General features: G+C 39.0%; 2 protein-coding genes across 2 annotated transcripts in view; one reads left to right on the forward strand and one right to left on the reverse strand.

The window, feature by feature from the left end:
* mcph1 (microcephalin 1) overlaps positions 1–21452 on the forward strand; it is a 34857-nt gene that overhangs the window by 11997 nt on the left and 1408 nt on the right. The gene's annotated exons all lie outside the window — the stretch shown is intronic.
* Positions 669–16795, reverse strand: angpt2a (angiopoietin 2a). Its single transcript, XM_074675642.1, has 9 exons — positions 16309–16795; positions 11970–12125; positions 9378–9499; positions 9050–9288; positions 8642–8769; positions 7939–8040; positions 7145–7311; positions 3983–4113; positions 669–1863 (listed from the first exon to the last, which is right to left on the reverse strand). The coding sequence occupies exons 1-9, from the start codon at positions 16573–16575 to the stop codon at positions 1691–1693; spliced, it is 1485 nt and encodes a 494-aa protein (XP_074531743.1). The 5' UTR covers positions 16576–16795; the 3' UTR covers positions 669–1690.

Here is a 21452-nt window from a genome sequence, read left to right on the forward strand (position 1 = left end):
GCTCCACTCCTTCTTATCTTAACATAAAACAACAAACACTGTGACTTGGGATTGCTTTCATGCTTTCAGCTGAACAGATTTCAGCCATCCAAATTTTTAAAAATTAAGAGCTAACTCCTTAGGAATAGCAGCAAGAATTGTGCATCATTTACTTCATGCTGTCAGATCTTTCTCAAGATCCAATTCACAGCATACTGCTGTAATGATCTCACGGTGCAAACGTGCCTTTAGAGTTTTGTAGCTCAGTGCAGTTTGGTCTTTCTCTGAACCTGATTGAGAGGATGAGCTGCTGCACCATGCACACTCAGGCTGTTGGAGCTTCAATCTGGACAAGGTTCTGTAGACTGTGGTAGCCTGATTAATTTCACTCCCATTTGTAGAAATAATAAAACTTTCACAGTGCTATTTAGAGGTAATTTACTTTCTAATCATTCACATGTTGAATTAAAGTCTAAAAAGTAGCTGCAAAGTTTAAGGGTAAAATTTGTGTTCACACTCTGACGCAGACACAATCTACTCTCAGGAAATTGTTAAAATTACATGACAGTGGAATGAGAGATACATTTTTTTAATGAGGCTCATTTGCACAGAAAGGGGCAATTTTGACCCACTTCAATGCACAACAGGTTGTTTTATTCACGCAAACAACTCACTTGCAATTTACGATGGATTTAACCTTTGCTCACCCTTGCCAGTCAGCTTGAACTCGTTTTTTTATTTTTTTTTAATCAGGCTCTGTTTGTATAAGCAAACAAAAATCACAACAATTTCGCTGAGTTTGTAGAGTGTTTTAATCTTTCTGAAAATGGAAAAGAAATAATGATAATTATGAGGAGCTGGTGTTTTTTTTTTCTGTCACCAAGCCCATCATGGTTTTAGTGCAGAGCAGGCTTTGCTCAGGAAAAAAAGCTGGTAGGTAGTTCAGTCAAGAGATCTTCCTCCTCTCTGTTTGTGTTTAGCAATCAGCTTTAACTGTTACAAACTAAAATCTAGTCAATGTAAACCCAGTCTCCAGTTTGTTGTGGCCTCAAAAGAAACATAAATAAAAAGACAACTTCCCCAAAATACTCTGTAACGATCATGTGTGTTAGCATAAAGAAACATTACTGTAAGAGGATTTGAACAGGATGCCTCTTAGTTTATGTGCAATAAAAAAAACGCCTTAGGATCTGTAAGAAATCTTCATCTTTATAAAAATGTTAAATATCTGCTTAAAAATCCTACATATAAATTAAACAACAAATACTTACATAGAGTCTCTACAGAGAAATATTTCTGTAATTTTTACACTTCAGATTTACATTTTAGCATCAGATCTTCCAGAACACATGTAACAAATACTTTACTCCAGTTGTTTGTCTGCATGTTGTACCATAGCCCCCTGTTTTTAAAATTGATGCGTTAGCTTCCTGTCACATTTACTATGGTTTCTCTTGTCTCATAGAAAAGCTGTTATTACACAACAAAATGACATAACTATTTAAAGCACAGTATAAGATATCAGTAGAAATATGTCCATGATAGTCCATAATTTACAGAAACCACAAAATGAACAAAATCTGCTTCTGGTAAAAAAAAATGTCTGAAGTGCTTTGGGTCCTTGGAGAGGTTGTTTTATTTGGTGGAGTTGTGCCTTGTTGTTTGTGAAGCAGAATCCCCTTCAAACTGTGTGTAATCTGAGCGTTTCAGTTCAGAGGGAACCCGAGAAGTCTGCCGGTCTTATCATCATCATAGTGGACTTCAGTGAATAGCCCGAGCCTTTCCAGTAGTACCATTTGACTCCATTGAAGCGATTTGAGTTTTGGCCTTGTTGGTAATACATGCCGTTCAGATTAGATGGACCACAGGCATCAAACCACCAACCTGCAACATGAGGGCAGACATAGTCAGTTTATTGAGTTATAATTCAGTTACTTATTGGGGCATTTTTATGACCAATTATTAAAGCCACTGTAAAAGGGAAAATGAAGCAGGTTAATAGTAATATTCAATATTCATATTAATCTCACAATTTTTTCTGAGGTTCAATACAATTTTAAAAGTAGAAAATGTATGAGTCACAAAGCCACAAACTAATGTGTCACAAAGTGAAAAGCACAGATCTATCTTCTCACTGCTAAACTTGGTTGACTGGCATTGTGTTGTTTGATGTGCTGTAATTCAATCCCCAACAGTCAAGACCCCATAGTCCCTTTAAGTTGCAAGTTTGTGAGTTTTTTAAGGGGCAATTTTAAGAGGAAAAGTGGCAAATATGCCAGGAATGTAGAAGTAAATTTGTTGGTATATTTGTCAGGAAAAAGAAGCAAGTTTGTGATTCTCAACTTGCAGATTTTAGAGTAGCAGTCTTGTGAGAATAAAGCAGCAAATTTTCAAAAGTGGGAACAAATTTCAGAAGCAAGTGGCACATCTGTGTGAGAAAAAGTAGTCGATTTGTGAAAAAAGAAGCAAGTTTGTACATTTTAAAGTTGCAAAATTTGTGAGATTTTAAAATTGCAAATATGCAGGACTTTATTGGTAATGGCTGCAAGTAGTCTTGGCTGGTTGTCAAACCAATGACTGCAGCAAAAGTTTCTGTATATGGGGTTCAGACTTAGTTTGTCCAAACTTAGCTGGGGATTAGATTATTTTTAAACCAGTGTTTCAAATCTTGAATCTTTCAGATAAAAACCAGCATCAGAGCTGAACTATACTTGGATAACTTTTGAAGTTTCCAGGTCATATATGCACATACTTTGTCTTTGAATTAGGAGGCCTTTGAAGCTACTTATGCTCAACGCATGAATTAAAACTGAGGCTGTCTTCACTCCTGTAAGACAAACCTTTGAAGTTAAAAAGCTGTAAGACACGCTGCATATAAAGAGGATGGTGTTGAAACATTGTTAAGCATGAAATCAATTCTGGAGATGTAACAGTTTGGTGACTGTCATGTAATGAAAAATATAATAATGAATTATCTGCTGTATTGTTCTGTGGTAATTGCTGACTTAACTTTATAGATATTAAGATTTAAAAGATAAAATTCAAGAGAGATAGAAAAGGAGCTAAAGCAATGCTGCCATTCTGAAGGTATCATCAACATATTTCTTGTGGTTGTTGCTTGCATTACCCACAAATTAAATCATCTTTGATTCACTCAGTTAATAGTGTAATGTTACCAGTGGCTAATGAAGCTTGAAGCTGAAAATTACTGTTCAGCCTTGTTCAGTTCTAACTCAGGTGATCACATAAGAAAATGTGAAAAGTCAAACAAAGACTTTGAAAAGCTTCCCCTGGTTCAAGTAGTACTCTTTACACAGTGTTAAAATAGTTTAAAAACTGGTAGAATTTCCCTTTATAGTCATAGTAAGTGGTTGATTTAATTAAAGGACATCATAATTATAGATTTAACCAACAGCTTTTGTGCCATGTCATAAAAATAACTGGCTTTCAAATTGATGTTCATTAAAAACATGTGGTTTCAGATTCCAAATGACAGATCCTGCCTCACTCTTGTTTACTGGATTTGTGCCACTCAGTCACAATTGAGCATAATGCACAAATGGAGTCCCCTGTGGGAGACCCCTCATGGGAAAAAAGGGATAGGGTAAGAGCTTTCATGCTTTCGTGCTCACTTGGCAGACCCTGATTCAGAGCGAGACAAACTTCTGGCAGCAGAGTCACTTTGAGCGGAATGGAGGAGGACTTCTAAACAACGAGAGGAGAGAGGGAAAAGCTCTGTTCCCAGGCTATTAATGTCAGCTATTGTAGGAGCTGAATTCCCCAATGAGTTTATCAGTGATTAACTCGGAGCTAATTGTGCTCTTTGACCTGCCTACAAAAGTAAGGGAGCGCTAAAAAATGCTCTTGAAGATTTTCGGGGGAAGTGCCAAGATTTCGTTTGAGTGGGAATTTGCTCTCCAACAAGTGCCATGACAAGTTGACGTGGTTATTGTAGTTCTTTTAACATGTGCAAATATCAGACTTTAAAGAATATGTTCCTTACCCCCTGTCGTCAGCTGTGAACATTTGCAAACACATCTGTCGTTGTCTGCATCCTTTGTACTGAAATCACTTCCTGGCTGCCCGATGCTGCTTATTTTGCCTGCTGTTCCACTGAAGCCTTTAAGGTGTATCCTGTACCATGAAAAAAAAAGAAAAATGAAGGAAGAGGAGGAGGAAGTCTGTAATTGCTGTTCCTCAAAAGGCAGCATCCTACACATTTTTACACTTCTGTGGCTGCAGCTTCACTTCTGTTTGTCTAAAATGGGATCGTACAATAGGAAGTTTGAGCTATTTGCATTACGGACTTGCACTCTTACGTAACACTCTTTTTTTCTGTCATGTCCAAAATCCTCCCAGTGTTTTTCTTATTTTGTAAAAAAAAATTTAACTGGTATGTCTGTCGTTAGAGTTATTTCGGATTACTGAGTTGAATGTTGAGCTTAAGGTCATAGAAGAGTAGACTTTAGACCTGAATAGGACTGTGTGGAGCATTTCAAGGTCTGATTGAGAAATTCAAAAGAAGGACCCGATCCACTCCTAAAATCGGCTTAGGTTGGGGGAAAATACCCCTAAAGGTTGTGTTTTTGCCAAGAGGTGCTGACACTATGCCTGAAATCCAAGACATTTCATGTATTTCCTATTTTCAAACACTCTCTGGCTTTACGAGATTTTCTTTGGGCTGATGCCAGAACATTCATATCAGGCATACTTTTGCTGAGAAGATGAAGCTTCTACAATTTGTTTGGGGTCAGCCTTTGAGATCATGGGATGGGCTTTTCAAAGATGTTTTTTGAGAGTTTAAGATGTGCATCGCAGAGCAGAGACAGGAATAAACACGAGTTACATGAGTGAAATTCAGTGGAAAATGACCACCATAGCTGTGTTTCCATCATCACGGTCTCATCATCACTGTCGCTCAACTAATTGTAGAGAATGAGTCTAATTCCACTTCATTATTCCACCTCATTATTCCCTCTAATTGAACCACTTATAAACCAGGTGCAGGCTGCCATTCAGACGCGAGTGTTGATGAAATGATGCTATGATTGAACAGCTCGAAACTTCTTCACAGCTCTTCTAAAATTGACACTTGAGAAATGTTTTGTACTCATTCATGTGTGCATCTCATTTACATACAGTATAAATCACAGATGAAGTCTCAGTGACGCCATGCACCTTCTGAAGAGGGGTCCAAAGATGGCTCTGTTCAAATTGGAAATGCTGACTAATTTACAGCTAATCTAGAGGCCGGAAAAAGGTCAACGACAGGCCGCTCTGCGCCCAGCTGTGACTCAACACATGAGATAGTTATAAAAGATGTTCAACTCTTTTCCAGTACACTCACAAACAAGGTTAAGAGACCACATCGTTTCTATACCAGGGTATGAACATCTTTTGAATAAGAGGATTTGGAGTGCAGGTCAAGCCCGGTGAATGAATCACACATCCTATGTACAGAAGCTACACAGTGAAAAGTTTAGGCTGCAAATTGACAGGAAGCTACTAGGTTTATTAATTTCACAGCAATTTCATAGTAATTTACTTTTAATATTTCACAGTGATTTTACTTAAACTCATCTGCACTTATTGCATATATTTTACAGTTAAATACAGTCAAAATACAGCTTCTCACTGTAACTTCACGTATAAAGCTAAGAGCTAGTAATAACATTGTACAGTTATTTACCATAAGATCTTCATAGTCACTTATTGCATATAATTGAAAGTTAATTTAAGTGAAAACACACCTTTAAACAGTAACTTTGCAGTGGAAACTGGTAAATTACTGTTAATATTTCACAGTAATTTACAGCAAATTCTTCAAAGTCCCTAACTCTACATACACTAATAATTACAGTAAATCTACATCTTTTTACTGTAACTCTACAGTTGACATGCCTATAGATTTACTGTTAAAGCCTGTAAAATGATAATACAGTAATTTACCATTGAATATCACAATTAACCACTTAAAGCCTGGCCTCTTTTTTGGGTCTATGCTTGAAAAATTACATACTCTGAATGAAAAGCGTAAAGCTCTGCATCAACAAGGTCTTTTTGACTCATTATTGTGTCATAATAAAGGAAATACTTGTGACATTTATTCAGAGGTGTCATTATTGGTATTTATGTCCCTGACTCAGAGTAATGTCTCAAGTGCTACTTAAGCAAACAGAAAGTTAAGTTAATTTATGACTTGATGGCATTCATAGCTAAGTTTCTCCTGTTTAATCTGATATGCAATATGGCTGTATTAATACACAATAAGTGCTTCGTTTTATGCCTTTTGTTGTGAAGGGCCCCCAAATTGGGGGACCTAAAGCCTTGTTTCCACTAGCGGTTCAGTTTGGTTTGCCTCAGTACGGTGTGCATTTTGTGGCGTTTCTTTTGACTGAAATCGGGACAGGTCCCCAAATTGCCAACCAGTATAGTCCCACTTTTTGGCATGACATATCGATCTGACCCTAGAAGGTGGAAGTAGACACACTGCAGTCCATTGACTGGTTGAAGGCGTTACTTCCTGTGCAACAGCGGTTATAAAGTACAAAACATAACCCTGCCATGTTTAAATCTCTAGTTGACTTTGCAAAGTTAGTTTTTTTTTTTTTTTTTGAAAATTCCATTACAATGGACACAAATTGCTGGATGTCCTCCATTGTTGCTCCTTGTTTACTGTGTCACGTTTTTCCTCTTCATTGGATTTATTAGCAGGTGTCTCTGTGTCTGCTATGCTGTCACTCTGTTATGTAGCTGATGTGGCTATCGGCATCTGGCTAACACGCCCCCTACCAAGAGGGGTTGGCTATAGAAATGCAATCAGGATCAGGCTGTCCTTGATGTTTTAAGTCAAGCAAATGAGCTGCAGTTTTTTTGGCATTTCACCGGCTTCAAGGACATTTGGGTAATGTGGTCTGCCAAAGTCTTTTTATCTCTTTTGCAAATTGTAAACTACACCTCTCATTAGGTGCCAGCTTTAGCGACATTCTTTTGGCCAGAAGTGGTAAGTTTTAGTACTTGATCATGAGAGGCAAAGTGCATCTTAATCTCTAATAGTTGCCACTATGCTGATGATGTTTTATTATGAAGCAAAGTTCAGATACATTCAGAAATTGTTGCAGAGCATTGTACACCTGTATTCTTTTCTTCTGTTAGAATAACCTACCTGTAATTCTGTGCCTCACTGTCCAGGGAAAAGAGGTCGTACTGAGAGAAACCATAGTTTCCCTCCCAGTCACTCAGCTGGATCCTCAGTTTGTACGACTGTTGATTTGTCAGCCTGGAGATAAATTCATTTCCTAACCAGAATTCACCTGTGAGTTCTCCAAACCCCTGAAACGACACAGAAGAAACTTGTTCAGAAAGGCATAGAGTTTGAAGGTTTAGTTCATTTCATAAGATACTCTCAATACTTTCAGTGCCTACTCGAAGCTTATTCAGAACAAGATGTTAATTATGAGGACGCTACTGTACATTGAGATGGGCTCAGCAGAAATGTCATGACCGCTCTCATCTTTAATAATTGCTTTGAATAGACAGATGGCATTGACCCTTTTACATTCAGCGTGCTGTTGAGTCACGTAACTCCTTTATCTGGAGATTATAGTTCAGGTTCAAACCATTTCACAAGAATGTGAGATGTGCTGGGATTGAATCATTTGTTAAACAGTTGGCAAATGGCAAAAATTACTGTAGTTCCTAAAGCATAAAAGTTTCCTGCTGGCATCACTTTTGTTCAAAGGAGACGGTGGTCACTTCAGATGTGTTTGTTTGTCGTCGTGGTTTTTGTTTTCTCTCTTTGGATTTCTTCTTGGAATTGCCTCTAACAGAGAGGAATCACTGGGTCTTTGTTGCCTGCCAAATCCAAAACTGGCCACTGTCTGGTGCTTTTTTTGGAAAGAAAGCTGTAGCCTAGGTTTTATTTTTCAAAGGGAAGAATTTCTTCTTGATGGCGTTTACCTTTTTGTACTCCTGCCACGTACGGTGAAAGTCAACACGGCCGTCAAAGCGTTTTTGTAGCACTGTCCAGCCTCCTCCTTCTGTCTCCATGTCACAGAGAGCCTTCAAACACAAGGGAGGAAAGGTTTCTGTAATAAGCAATTCTTAATTATTGTTATGAGAATAATTTAGCAAACTTCTTTTCCAACTTTGAGCTTCAATAAACCACATGTTAAGTTGCAGGGAAGGGGTAAAAAGTTCAAGTTGCATCCACTGAAAAGTATCTAAGGAGATTCCAGTTTTGGCTCAAGCATGTACGTCTCTAATGGAAGTCTGAGAACATTTCAGTGTATCTACACTACACTTCCAGAAGTGTGCAGTTTGTTTTTTACAAGGCTGTATAAGTGTGAATGGGTCAGCACATCCCAGTAAAGTAAATTCACTGCCCTGGGATGATTAGTACTACTTCCTTAAAGTTGATTTTGGGATTTTAATGCCTGCATTGGCAGGACAGGGCAGTCAATAGAGCAGAGAGCTGGGGGGAAGAGATAGGGAGTGTGTATAAGGGCTGCAAACTGGAGTAACCTCAGGGACTCAGGCCTCTATTCAAGGGGTGTGCAATTCAACCACAAATGTGACCTTGCATCTTTGCAACAAGATTTGATAACTGTGGAAGCTTTTCCTTAATAATGTTATCTGTGTGAATAAAACATGCTAACTTTACCTTCACTTCTGTTGTCGTGTTTGGTAATGTCAGCGTGTAGACTCCGCTCTTTGTGTTTCCTGACTTGAAAACAGCAGCACAGTCCATAAACGGGGTCGGAGTGTCCTGCATCATGGCTGTTTTTGTCTCTGTAGATGAAACAGCCTTGTTTATGTCACATTAAACATTCATGTTTGCACTTGTCTTACTTTGATAAATTCACATGAAAACAACATGCTAATTGCTTTGGTGCTTCGACAGTGAAACATGCGGTAATTAGAAAGGTGACCGCAGCTCAACTGTGAACAAAGGCCCTGATAATGAGGAACTAAGAGTGTTAACAGCAGGAGTCTTTGATTGGATTAATTTGTGCACATAAATATAAGTTGAGGTCATGCATGTCATTATACTGCAGGTTGAAGAGTTTACCTCTCCCCGAGCCTGATGAGATGGAACGAATAAGGTTGTTGACGGTGACCAGGAGCTCCTGCTGCTGATGCTGGAGTACCGTATTGTTAGAAGAGACTCTGAGCAGCTGCTGCTCCAGCTCGCCTATGATCGCTGTCTGCCTCAGTATCAAAGTCTGAAGCTGTTCCTTTTCTTCTGTAAGCGTCTTCAGCTCCATCTGCCTCTGCTCCTCCATGTCCCCCACCTTTTTCTCCAAGAAGCTGAGAAGAAGGTAGTGAGATATCAGTAAATTTTGACTTAATGTTTTTATCAATGTAATTATATTCTGTGCAGGATTCATTGTCCTCACCTGTTCTTGTCGCTCAGCTTGTTGATTTCATTTGTTTGGACAATTAGCTGTTTTTCAAGCTTGTTGGTTGACAGGGAATTCTCCAGAAGTCTGCGCTCAAGTCTGGTTGTATGATGGATTACCTGATAACAGAAAAAATAAATATTTCAGTTTATGCAGCTCATTACAACAACACAACCACAAAAAAGGTTAAAACACTGTAAAATGCAGTGAAATACTGTAAAATAAAACATAAAAACATAAAATTAAGAAAATGAAAATACAGAAAGTCAGAGATCATGTTGTGCTCATGCTTGGTGAAAAACTGAGAAGTAATGATGTGTAGTTGACGAAAACAGTTGAACGTTTGCCAGCACCAGATTTACTAGTTTGTTAAACTAATTATTGATCTTTTATTATTGCTGGTCTCAAATGATGGTCACATGTTGTGTCTTAGCTGTACAGAAGCTACCCATTTAGGCTATAGCTCCCTTAGGGCTACTGCCATGACCAAGCGGCAACCTCCAGTGGTATGAAGCAATGTGAAAATGCTAAAACCTGCAGTTCATTAAGTGTCCACTTGAGGCTGGCTTCAAAAGTATCGGGATCCACATACACACCAAACAAAAAAAATCTGTCTTCACAGCAGAAATAATGATGTTTACGGCCTGGTACAAAATTGACTTCAAACTGAATAGCTTAGCATGCACTAGACGGTGGCCAAAGTCTTCTTGTTACTTGTCATTTTAGAAGATATCAAGAATGGGATTTCACCCAATCAGAGGCACAGCTCAGCTGATTGACAGGCAGGCGCCCTATAGCTGTTAGTGCGGAGGCTAAAAGCCCACATCATTTACAATACAGCTCCCACCGATGATTTGCTTCAAAACATAGTTTCAGAAACAGATGGATGACATCACAGAGACTATGTCCATTAATTATTCAGTCAATGGCTATAACCCTGTAATGCTCTGCTACCTGGATGTAAACAAGCATAGTTGGCTTCTCATAACTGGTATGAGAATAGAGGTACATTTGTTGTTTCACTTTTAGACTAAAAAGTTAGTTGGGACTTATCGCTGTTTAATGACTGGGGAATTAGTTGCATAAGACGATTCGTACGATTCACTCGTTTGCTACAGTAGGAGCCATTGCTGAAAAGGTCGCCTCTGGTTTTCAGCCTAGTGTTGGCGACCAAAGGAAGCAGCTGACTAGTAGACTACAAAGACCTTCTGAGAGAGTGTGGACATGCAGGATGTTGGAGATGGGCTGAGGTGCTTATCCAGCAACAGATTTAAGAGCACGCATTGAAATCTTAACATGAACAGGGAGCCTGTGGAGGGAGGCCAAGATGGGGGTTGTGTGTTCATGACAACAAATCAGTGAATCAGTTACGTACGTAATCAGTTACGAATCAGTACGTTGTGTCATCTATGGGTCAGTTTATAAATGCTCCTATTGATGATGATGATGGCCTCAACAGCAACCTCAGATCATCTCATAGTTTCACTCATGTGTTCTGAAGGTTGAAATGTTTTTCAATCATGAAATTTAATAAGTTTAAAGAAATATCAAAACTTTCTAATGCATTAGAAACAAACATTAAACAAAATCAACACAAACATATCCAATCCATCAAATGACACCAAACAAATCTCAACAGCAGAAGCTGTCTGGCATTGGCAGAGATGATTTGGCAAAGTTTTCAGAGGTCACATACTCAGTTCTGCTGCTTATACTATAAATGCATGTTCCTCACAATGTAGCACCATTTAAAATCAAGGTAAAAAGGCTTTCCAAGTGTATAAGATTCATTGCCAAGAAGCATTTTTACAACAAAGAAATTATCTACCATACAGTAAGAAAGAATGGCAAAAGAGCAATGAACAACACTTCTCTTAAATGACATGAAAAGCATCAACCTTTTGTCCCATCAACAGGCGGTTTGTTTGGATGTTATGCTCTGTTTCCCATTAGTGCATCAAGTTCAACAAAAGCTCCGTTTGCACTCCTGGGGTGAACAAACACCCATTGGCGAAATGGAAAAAAACATGGCAGCAACAACAAAATTCCAACACAGCACCTGAACACAGCACACATTGGAGACCTACCTGTTTTTAAAGACCCACATATTGAACTAAACTCCGAGGTTGAGGACCTTGTCTCGAATTTCCCATTTTGGAGGAACTGAACTCAGCAAAAAGCAGGTTGTTTACATAGATCCCAGCTATGTCTCTCCAGTGGAGCTGTTGATGTCTTTGAACAGACGGATGTGTGATTGTGACAAACTGATAGACCCCTTCTGTGGGAATACGAGTGTGCTAATAACAGGAAATGCTGTACAGTTGGCTCACATAAGGTCATTGACGTGTAGCCACAATAATAAACTGACGCACTCCTGCCTGTTTTTCTCTCTGCCTATGTTTTTAACTCTTTAAAGCTACAGTATTTGATGCATACATGCTTTAAACAATATAACTTTCACATTCATGCAATGCAACAGCTAGAAAACCTGCACCACATTTCATTAGAATAATATCCAATGGAGACTTTGAATAGCTCTCTGTTGCATGGCTTGTTTGCACTTTCTATCTACGTGCAGCTCAGACTCACCTGTGCCTCCACGTTGGTCAGTTTTCTTGTTTGCTCTGCAGTTTGACTCAGCAGGTTGGTTCCAATTTCAATCATCGTCGCTGTATGATTGTGTACAGCCGTCTGCTGGAGCTGGACCATGTCCTGCTTCATGCTGTCCTGGATGTAGTTCTCCAGCTACAGCACAGATAAGACACAATGAGGTTTAGATGCATTTTGGGTTAAGTTGTAAGGGTTGGTAGTTGGTGTAACCATAGAGCTGTTCAAACACAGTCCTGCTTCTGTGGTGTTGAACACAATGCAGCTTTTTTCCAGTTTGATTGTTTCGAATAGATTTTATTTACAGACTCTCATACCAACCACTCAGCTGTGTTAAATACTTAATTCTGATTGGTCCCAACACAACAACAAAAGCATTTAACGCTGAATAGCAAGAGCAAGGCCAGAGAAAACCAGATCACACACGTCACATCAGATCAATCAGCATACATCCGTATAGTTAGAAACTGTAGTTTATTGAGTGTCCACTTGAGGTTGGTTGGAGAAACCACATACGAACCAAACTAAGAAGTTGATCTGTTTTGCAATAAAACATGTTTACAGCCTGGTTCAGAAAATAGTTTTATTCTGAGTAACTCATTTTTTCAGCAGAAACTGTAGGGGGGTGAAGATTTTTTTTTATCACTTGTTATTTTTGAGGTCATTAAACTTGCAAAACTAATGATGGGCTTCTGCACTTTTTCAGAAACAAATGGGTAACAGCACAGAGACTACACCCAAAGAGTAAGTGTAAAGTTTAAACACATGAGGGGCTGATGGTGATGCCAATAAAGTTGAAGGAGACACATTAAAGCAGATATTGAGCAACCACGAACCACCACACGTTATGGGCTTTGATTTGTTTACGGGACTGGCTTAGTGGAGTGAAAAGAAAGCGCAAAAAGAAAAGTTCAGGGAAAGAGGGGTTTGTACAGGTCGCAGGTGTTGCTGTTATTTTCTACATGTTTGGTTTAATGTTGTTTTGAATGGAAAGAGGGTTATGAAACTAACATTGTAAAAGAAACGCTACCAGCCAAACTGTACCTTTATTTAGGTAATTATCTGGTCTCCTGACGACAGTTATTGAGAATAAACTGATGAATTTGACATCCAGAAAGTATGCACATAAAAATGACTGGCTTCACTTTTTGACCTCAATCTCTCATGACAAATTGAAAATAGGTCAAAAGCAGAGCCTAGATGCATCCTGTTTCCAGGGATTATCCTCAAGTTTGAGTTAATCAGGCAAGATTTGGAAAACATAAACTTACCTACGCAGATCCAAAAGAGATGGTTGTACCTGTTTATCTCAATTGATGTTTATCCCAACTAAAGGAATTACACACAATGAGCTTGTTTTGGCTGCAGTGCTGCTGTATTGCTCTCATATTCTCTATTTTTAAGCAGTAAGTGCAGAAAAGTTTCTGTTAACCTGATCTAGACAGAATTCACAGGTGAAAGGATCTGATGAGGATTAAACACTTTTATACTTGATGTAACCATACCTATCCTCCTGAACATAAATCAAACAGTGACTCAAGCATACATCAGGTGCTCGGTTCAGGTCTCTGATTTATCTCAACGCAATTTCTCCTTGTCCACCTTACTGTATCACCAAATTTAGACCAACACCAATCATTAAGTTATTTCCTGCACGATGTTCCTGAGCGGCAATCAGGTCACACGACTCGTAAACAGGATGGATGTGTTGAGTGAGGAGTTACATCCTTCGACATCTGTGTACAACCGGACACCAACGTCACATCAGTTATTTACTAATCAGTCGGTAAAGCAACTCCAAAATAACCTGTCCTAAATAATTTATTCTCCTGGTGTGTATCAAAGTAACAATCAGTGCTGATTTTGTTTGACTTCCTGTCATGTGTGTTTACTTTCTTGGATACACACAGGGATGTGTGTGAGGTGGAAGCTTTTCATTTAGATTGCTGGCAGGATTTCCCATTGACAGTCAATGATCTAATCAGTTGTTTACTCCGCTTGTCTCAAAGGCGTCAGTAAGGGATGACTGTGTTCCTTATTCACATGAGAGCGGGACAACAAATCCTCTTCCTCTTTTGTCAGCTGAGAAAATCGCACCCGATGGAAGTCAGGGCTGTGCAGTGGTTTGAAACATCGAAGAGACAAGAAGAAGAGTGTTTGTGGATCAAAGGGGAGATAATTTTCTTTAGACATACGGAACATTTTTATCCTCTAAATTAGGCGGCAGTAATTTGTTTCTCTGAGGCTTGCATCCTTTTTGCTTGACTGAAACTGTATACAATTAACCAAATGTATTCATCTGTTTTCTTATTCAGGGTTAATTGCAGCTGAAACATTTGTGCCTTCTAATTAAAGAAGTATTTAATCATTTGAACACCCACAGGTGTATTTGTTATGGAAAAATGAAAAAGGTCCTAAAGGTAGCGACATTTGCAGCCTCCGCAGCTCAAACACCGGTTTTTCAGTTTCAGACTCCGAAGCCGCGGGAGAAATTTGTCTTTTTGGTTTTATCAATGAGCTACAGCACACCTTGCTTCCGTATTGCTTGTTTTTTTCCTGCAGATATTAACACTTCTGGCACATTTGCGCAGAGGCATAGTAAAATGTCACATTAAAAAATGTGGGAATATGAATCAGACTTTCTGCTATCAGACCTCACGAGTGTCGTAAAACATCCTGTGTTCTCACACATTGTTTTATTTCTCGACGAATAGGAGATTTGTTTTCAGGAGAAACTTTTCAGCTGGGAAACCACCTGTTTCACCTTCTCTCTGATTCCTCTTTCATATTTAACCTCTAATTTGTGAATTATTGTTGTAAAGTTGCTCAACAAAAGAAGACAACTGAACATTTTTCATTCACACACACACAGGAGTGTGTTGATGCAGGTGGTGTTCACCCTTTGTGACACCTCATTAATCATCACTTCTCTGCTTGTTAGGAATATGTAACCACACGTTCTGCTGGACTTTGTGAAATCTTGGTTTGTGCTGTAAACAGGCTTTTTGTTTCTGAGGCAGCACTTTGGCAGCCGTCTGTGTACGAGCGCCGTTAGTTACTGAAGAGCTTCAAAGCGTTGTGCCCTCTGAGCTCTCCTGTGGAACAAATCAGAGCCTGTTTTATGTTATGGGGCAGGAATTGAGTGATCAAGCTGTGAGATGTTCCTGTCTTGTCTGGCCCTCCTTGTGAAGTCCTCATGTGTAATTACTCTCTGAAGAGGGAGAAGAAAAGGAGGAGGAGAAGAAAGAAAGAGGTAGTTCACTTGTTCACAAGCACAGGCTGAGCAGGCTGAAAGGGAACCATGCGTCCCTCGTGTGGACACCTGTGTGGAAGCTTTGTCAGTCCTCAAACCCATTATACAACCAAGAGAGACATCTTCTTTACGAGAACAGATCCCAGGAGCGAAGAAGAAGCTTGTTTGGAGATAAATATGGCTTCAGCTCTGATTATGAGACAGTGTTTCTCACAGCAAGCTTATTTTGCCTTTAGTAGAGTTGAAATACGTTATCATTCTTTTATTTTGTCAGACCTCACTGTGAAGACACACTTATATTTTTGGTTTCCAGGAGTTTCTATTACAAACATCCAAGTGGACAGAAACAGCTTTGCCTCACTTATGTTAGCACGAACACAAAAGGATCCAGTGTCGAGTGTGAGTCAGAAACAGCAGCTTTTCCTGAGTTTTTCCAGTCAGAAAAACATGTTTACAGTTCTTGATTTAATTCACAGATGTTACTTGAGCTGGAGGAAAGAAAATTAATAGTTAACAAATGTTTCCTGCTGTGCTTCTTGAGTGATAAGCCTTGAGGCAGAATGATGGAGCTCTGAATTTGATATTTAAGATTTATGTAGAGCTTTATTTTCATCTCTGTTTTCTTGTAGATGGATTTTTTTGGTTTACATTTGTTGAATTTATTATTATTATGACTCTGGAGGCAGCTAAATGTGTGCAGCAAGCTCCCCCAAGAGGATAGCAAACTGTCATATCTTGTTTTTATCATAGATTTTTTCATTGTATTGAATCGAACAAGAGCACACATTGCATCGGCAGTTTTGGGTACATAATCATGTATTGTATTATGTCTTTTTACCCGATTCTCTTTTTGGTGTAGTACGTCACAGTATCGTAGGCCTCCTGTATTATACCTTGTTGGATCGCGTTATTTACTGTTTTTCTTTACCCGGTGTTTGGTTTTACTTAGCACTACTCCTTTGCACATTTCTTACTCAAACTCACCTTTAAAGTCTCTCTCAGATACCAGATCACGCTTTGCAGTCAGTGAGTCATATCAGTCTCAGTCTGTGGTGTGACATAACTCACCTTAAGCAGCCACTGCGTGTTGTTCTCCATGGTCATCTCCAGCTGCTCCAGCCTCTGAGCAGACTCATTGTCTGCAGGTCCATCCTTCTGCTCTGGATTGTCATAGCTGCTGCTCTGGGTTTGGCAGTTGTCCTGCTCAGGCAGCAGAAAGGTGTAGCTGCACGGCCCGTTCTGGATCTGATACTGTCTCTTACCAGCAGCGTTGTATCCTGTCCCCAAACCCAGGCAGAAACTTAGAACTAATAAGTCCATATTGAGCAACTTCATGGTGAAGCTTTGTACTTTTATGTAAAGTGAGCTCTAACTTTACCCTAAGTGACAGGACGTGTTTCCCAAACAGCATCCAAATGTAAAAAAGGTCCTCTTGAGATTCCTTTTATTCCCTTTCAGTGGGAGGAGGAGGAGGAGAAAAAGCCATCAGGAATTAGAGCTGGTGTGTCATTCCCTCAGGTTACCGGTGCCAGACTGCATGTGCTCGCTTTTCAATGAGCCCCCGACTCGTTTGAGCCCCCCTCTGGTTAGCTAACAGAGTGTTTAAAACCACTCCCCTCCTCTCACTGTGGCCAGTCACTGTGAAGAGCAGTGGAGTGGAGATCCCTTTCAATACACACTCTAAACAACACAGAGGAGCAGATGCACAAACTACACACGCTCCACTATATCCTCTACAAAAGCCACGTGTTTTTCTCTCCTCAGGATGCAGCTGTCCACCTTCAGCACACTCTGTGATAGTAGCGGGGTCCATCCCATTCATTCAAGAGTGTTTCCCGGTTGGTGACAAAGCATCCTTGAATGAGGGATTCAGAGGAAGAGGCCTGATTCGAATGGCATATTTATGTCTACACATGCTGTTTTTAAAGAATGGAAAGCAGATTAGACCAAAATCAAATTCTCAAACCGTCCATCTCTTTTCTGTTTTGTGAAGTTATAACATTATAAAACAGTCCCAGCTCTTCCCTTGGGGTCAGAGTCCTCACCGTCTATAGAAACTTTGTTTTCACTACAAACTGAAGCTGCCACTTGTTGACCCCAGACCACAAAATAGAAAATGGCATCTGCTCCTGGGCAGATTTATGCAATTGTAACCTAAGTGTACTTGGCAGCTCTCTGTCTGACTCACAAGAATAATCAGACATTATTTGTTCTTACCCTTACAGATCAGAAAAGTCATGGGAAAGTTTTTTTGTTTCTCTGTTTTCTCTGACAACAAAATGCTTCTTTGTAATTGTAGGCTACCTTGTTTGATTTTGGGACATTTTTGAGTATGTGGGCAAGCTGTGGGTGTTTTCTGTATCCGGCCCCAGAGTTTCATGTCGGCACAAGCTTGGAATAGCACGACTGAAAGGGATCCCACGCAGATCAACTTTTTCACTTTTAGCTCAAAGCGTGAATCTGTGTTAGCTCGTCTGTTCAGAGGGAAAATAATCAGGCTGAATATGAACAGATTAGAAGAATTTTTATCACAACTCAAGGCAGATATGCTAGTTTCAGGCACCTTCTGGTGGGATCAAAAATCCCAGAGTTTCAGACTACCTTGGTGATCAAGATGCCCGAAATGCTCTTATTAGTTTTAAATTATTTGCAGCTTGTTCAGAAAAAAGCAGGCTGACTCCTCACGTGTGTACCTGCTCCTCTTTGTCCTCAGGGGTAGAATGATTCAGAAGGTCTCAGAAAGTGCTCTTAGTGAATATTTAGCACTGATCACTGAATGTTGTTGAAGGTTGAACTATATTGCTGCAGGGATTAGTTGTGGTTAGTTATGGCTACAATATTCTACATAGGAAAAAAAATCTTCTTGCACTTAACGGCAGCACATGCAGCTAAATTACTTGTAGCACTTTGTCACACTAACTAAGGTTTTTCCTTCTGTCTAAGTTCTTGCTTGTTTTGTATGTCCCTTTGGACAAAAGCGTCTGCTAAACGAAACTGTAGAACCTGATGTAATGAGCATCCTGTGCTGCACAGAGTGGATGTTTAGGTCCTTTTCTCCTAATTGCAGCGTTAAGTCATCCAGACGCCAAATAAGTCTGTCTGTGGGCCCTCAGGTCACAGCGGGGAACAGGCTGCAGGTGCGTTGAGCAGGAAGGGCACCAACATCAGAGGATGTTTTGTCCCATACTGCAGGAATGTACCTCTGACCACAGACACTCAAATCTTGTTCCAAGTGGTCGTTTATGTTTTAATTTTTGAATTCATTTATTTTGTAAACGCATACAAAGGCTATGATGGTTTTGAAATCTGCATTAATTTTTACTTTTTTTTCTTTTCAATTTTTTTCTTGGATAATTTATCGTTACTTTTTCGTTTTTGTGATATCAGAAACCATTAGAACTGAGAAAGAACTATCAGACCAAAAAAAATGTACACAGAAAAAAATCCACCAAATATCATGTGATCTTAAGAAAGAAATTCAAATAAAAAAGATTAACCAACCTTTGATGAAAGATAAACCATAAGGTTGTGTTTCTGTTTTTAGTAATCCGACATTTCATGCCATTAAGTGCTGAATGTAAACAAAATGAAAGCCAACAAAACAAAAATAAAGTAAAATAAACTTAAAAAAGGACCGTGTCTCATCCCATTCTGACCCCTGAAGCATTAACAGTCGAAGAAGACTTTCAAAATAAAGCTTCACGAAGAAAAAGGAGCTGAGCCGAGTTTGTGCTTGTGCAATGTAGTTATGGATATTAATTGGAGATTTTTTTTATTCCTTTTTTTTTAATTAAGTCATATTTCATTTATTTCTTCATAAAAAATCATTTTTTAAAATAACAGGATTATGGATAAACAAAAGCAAATTTAATTTCCAGACTTTGTATAATTGTAAAAAAAACATTTAAACAGTGAATATAATATATTTATATAAAGAATCAGACCAGATAATTACTGATAATGTACATTCACCGAGGCTTCAAGCGGCAAAGAAAGTGATTCAGCTTTGAGAGCATTTATTCATTAAGTCTAAGACATTTCACTCTTTCTGCACTCTTTTTGGTCTCTTTATTAAATTTGGTCTCATAGTTTCATGACTTGTCTCTATCAGAAATTAGGTCATAAATTTTAGCCCCTTGTCCTCTAAGGTGACGGTATTATCAAGTGCAAGTAAGTCACATTGACAACCAATGTATAATTACATAAAGCAATAGACATGCGTAACCCTAATCTAACCTTATCTATTTTCAACAGTCTGCTGAATAACTGTGGATGGATAGAGCTTTAAATAGTTCTGTGAACTTTCATTTTACCCCAGCGTGACCGCATTTCAGTTTTAAACCACACTGTATCTCTTTTTTTTTTACATGAAAGCCGCAGATTTGTCCTGTGCATTGGGCAGTAGTGCTGAAACAGAATAGCAGGAAGTGTGCTGATGTAAGAGTTACAGTATGAGGGAAATGCGACGTATTTAAGGCACATTACAAAAGAGGAAGGAGTTATCATCATCCTGAAAACACGGACTCTTTCAGGTGTTACAGCTGAATCACTTAAAGAGGAGATTTAATGGCATCATTGTGTATTTTTTATTGAAAGCACAGGAGGTAAGAGACTGCTTCTGAGCCACGTACATCCCATGTATGTCAAAACACTGAGCACTGAGTTGTCTCTGAAGATCTGAGCAAAACAAACAGAGTACTTTGGTTTTACTTTGCAGGCTTTATTCCTCCTGATCTGGGGTCTCTATGAAGAGATTCATAGAGTCTGGGTTAGGCTTGGTTAGCATGCACTGGACATCAGATTCCTGCTCCAGAGATTATTTGTTGTCCATTCTCCCCTTCTCTATTCCTGCATTTCCTGTCTCTTTCCCAAGCTGTCCTTTTTAATTAGATTTAAAAGCATAAAAAGAAAAAAAAAACCTTTTAATCTGTTTGCCCACAAACATGTAGTTCAGCATATATAGCTGCCAAGGTATTGGCTGTGCTGTTGAGGCCCTGATCTTGGGATTCCCATACGATGTATAAATAAACTGTTGCCGGGGCTTTACTTCAAATAAACAGGCTCATTACTATTGGCATCTCTGTGACCCATCCTCCAGAGATTTGAAAAATTCTGCTTTGATTGCCATGAATTCAACAAACATGCAGGCTGCAGCCCTGAGATGGTGTATAAATGGGTATTTCACTGTCATTATGTTACTTAATGACACCGAAACGTCCTTAAGATGCAGGCAGAAATGTAGGTCACTGTTAAAGTAATGTAAATAAAGCACCGTGCTGTAGATATAAAATGCATTTCACGCACCTCCAAGCTCCTGTCTGTGCAGAATATGGATTGAATGAGCGAGTAAATGGTACGGATCTTGACGTAACTTCATGGATGAATTCAATATTTAATGACAGAACGTATCAAACTGGTGTATAAATCTTTGAGGGAGTTGCGTTGACAGCTCATCAGAGAGTGAGGTCTTGCAGCAAAAGATGAAATTGCTTTTTCATCATAAGGGGAAACTGCATCAAACTTATCATGTCTGATACAAATTCACTTCAGAAAACATCTTAATGACAACGCCACCTGCTGGTTAGAGTCCCCTATAGCATGCATCATTGTGTTGTAGAACTCTCACCTCTATTATTTTTTTGACAGGGACAAACATGGTTTCATAAAAGCATACAAAGTAGATCATGTGTAATTTGCAACCTTTATCCCTGGTTAGATTTCTAAAATTCAAACAATTAACTCAGAGTTTTAAATTTAAGACACTGCATGATAAAAACGTGCGATACAATGCATGTTAAATATTAATTGCATAAAAACTTTGAGCTGATTTGACTGTTTGTTTAATGAAGAAATAAAAAATGCAGCATGGTCTGTATGCATCCTGATGCGCACCAGGCCCTGACTTTCTTTACACTAGTTTCATATGCAGTTGATTCACCCAAACCAGTGCAGCTGTTTTCACTTTCCGACAAGTTTTGTTGTTGAAGGCTTAGCAGAAGAGATCTGCATTGCACACTGATCAATCATTTTGGTGAATTATCATGGAAAATACCAAACACCTTAAATAAAAGCCCGACCCCCCCAATATGCTCGATTTAATAATTAAATGAGTCAATAAAAAATAAGAGAAACAGCATTTAAGTCATGAAGAGACAAAAACCTTTGTCTCTATATCATATATTTGCAGGAAATGCAAGCCTAGGGTAATTAGT

The sequence above is a fragment of the Halichoeres trimaculatus genome, unplaced genomic scaffold, assembly GCF_033239565.1.
Source record: "Halichoeres trimaculatus isolate MK-OKI-2021-1 unplaced genomic scaffold, fHalTri1.1 fHalTri1_scaffold_8, whole genome shotgun sequence".
Taxonomy (NCBI): Eukaryota; Metazoa; Chordata; class Actinopteri; order Labriformes; family Labridae; genus Halichoeres; species Halichoeres trimaculatus.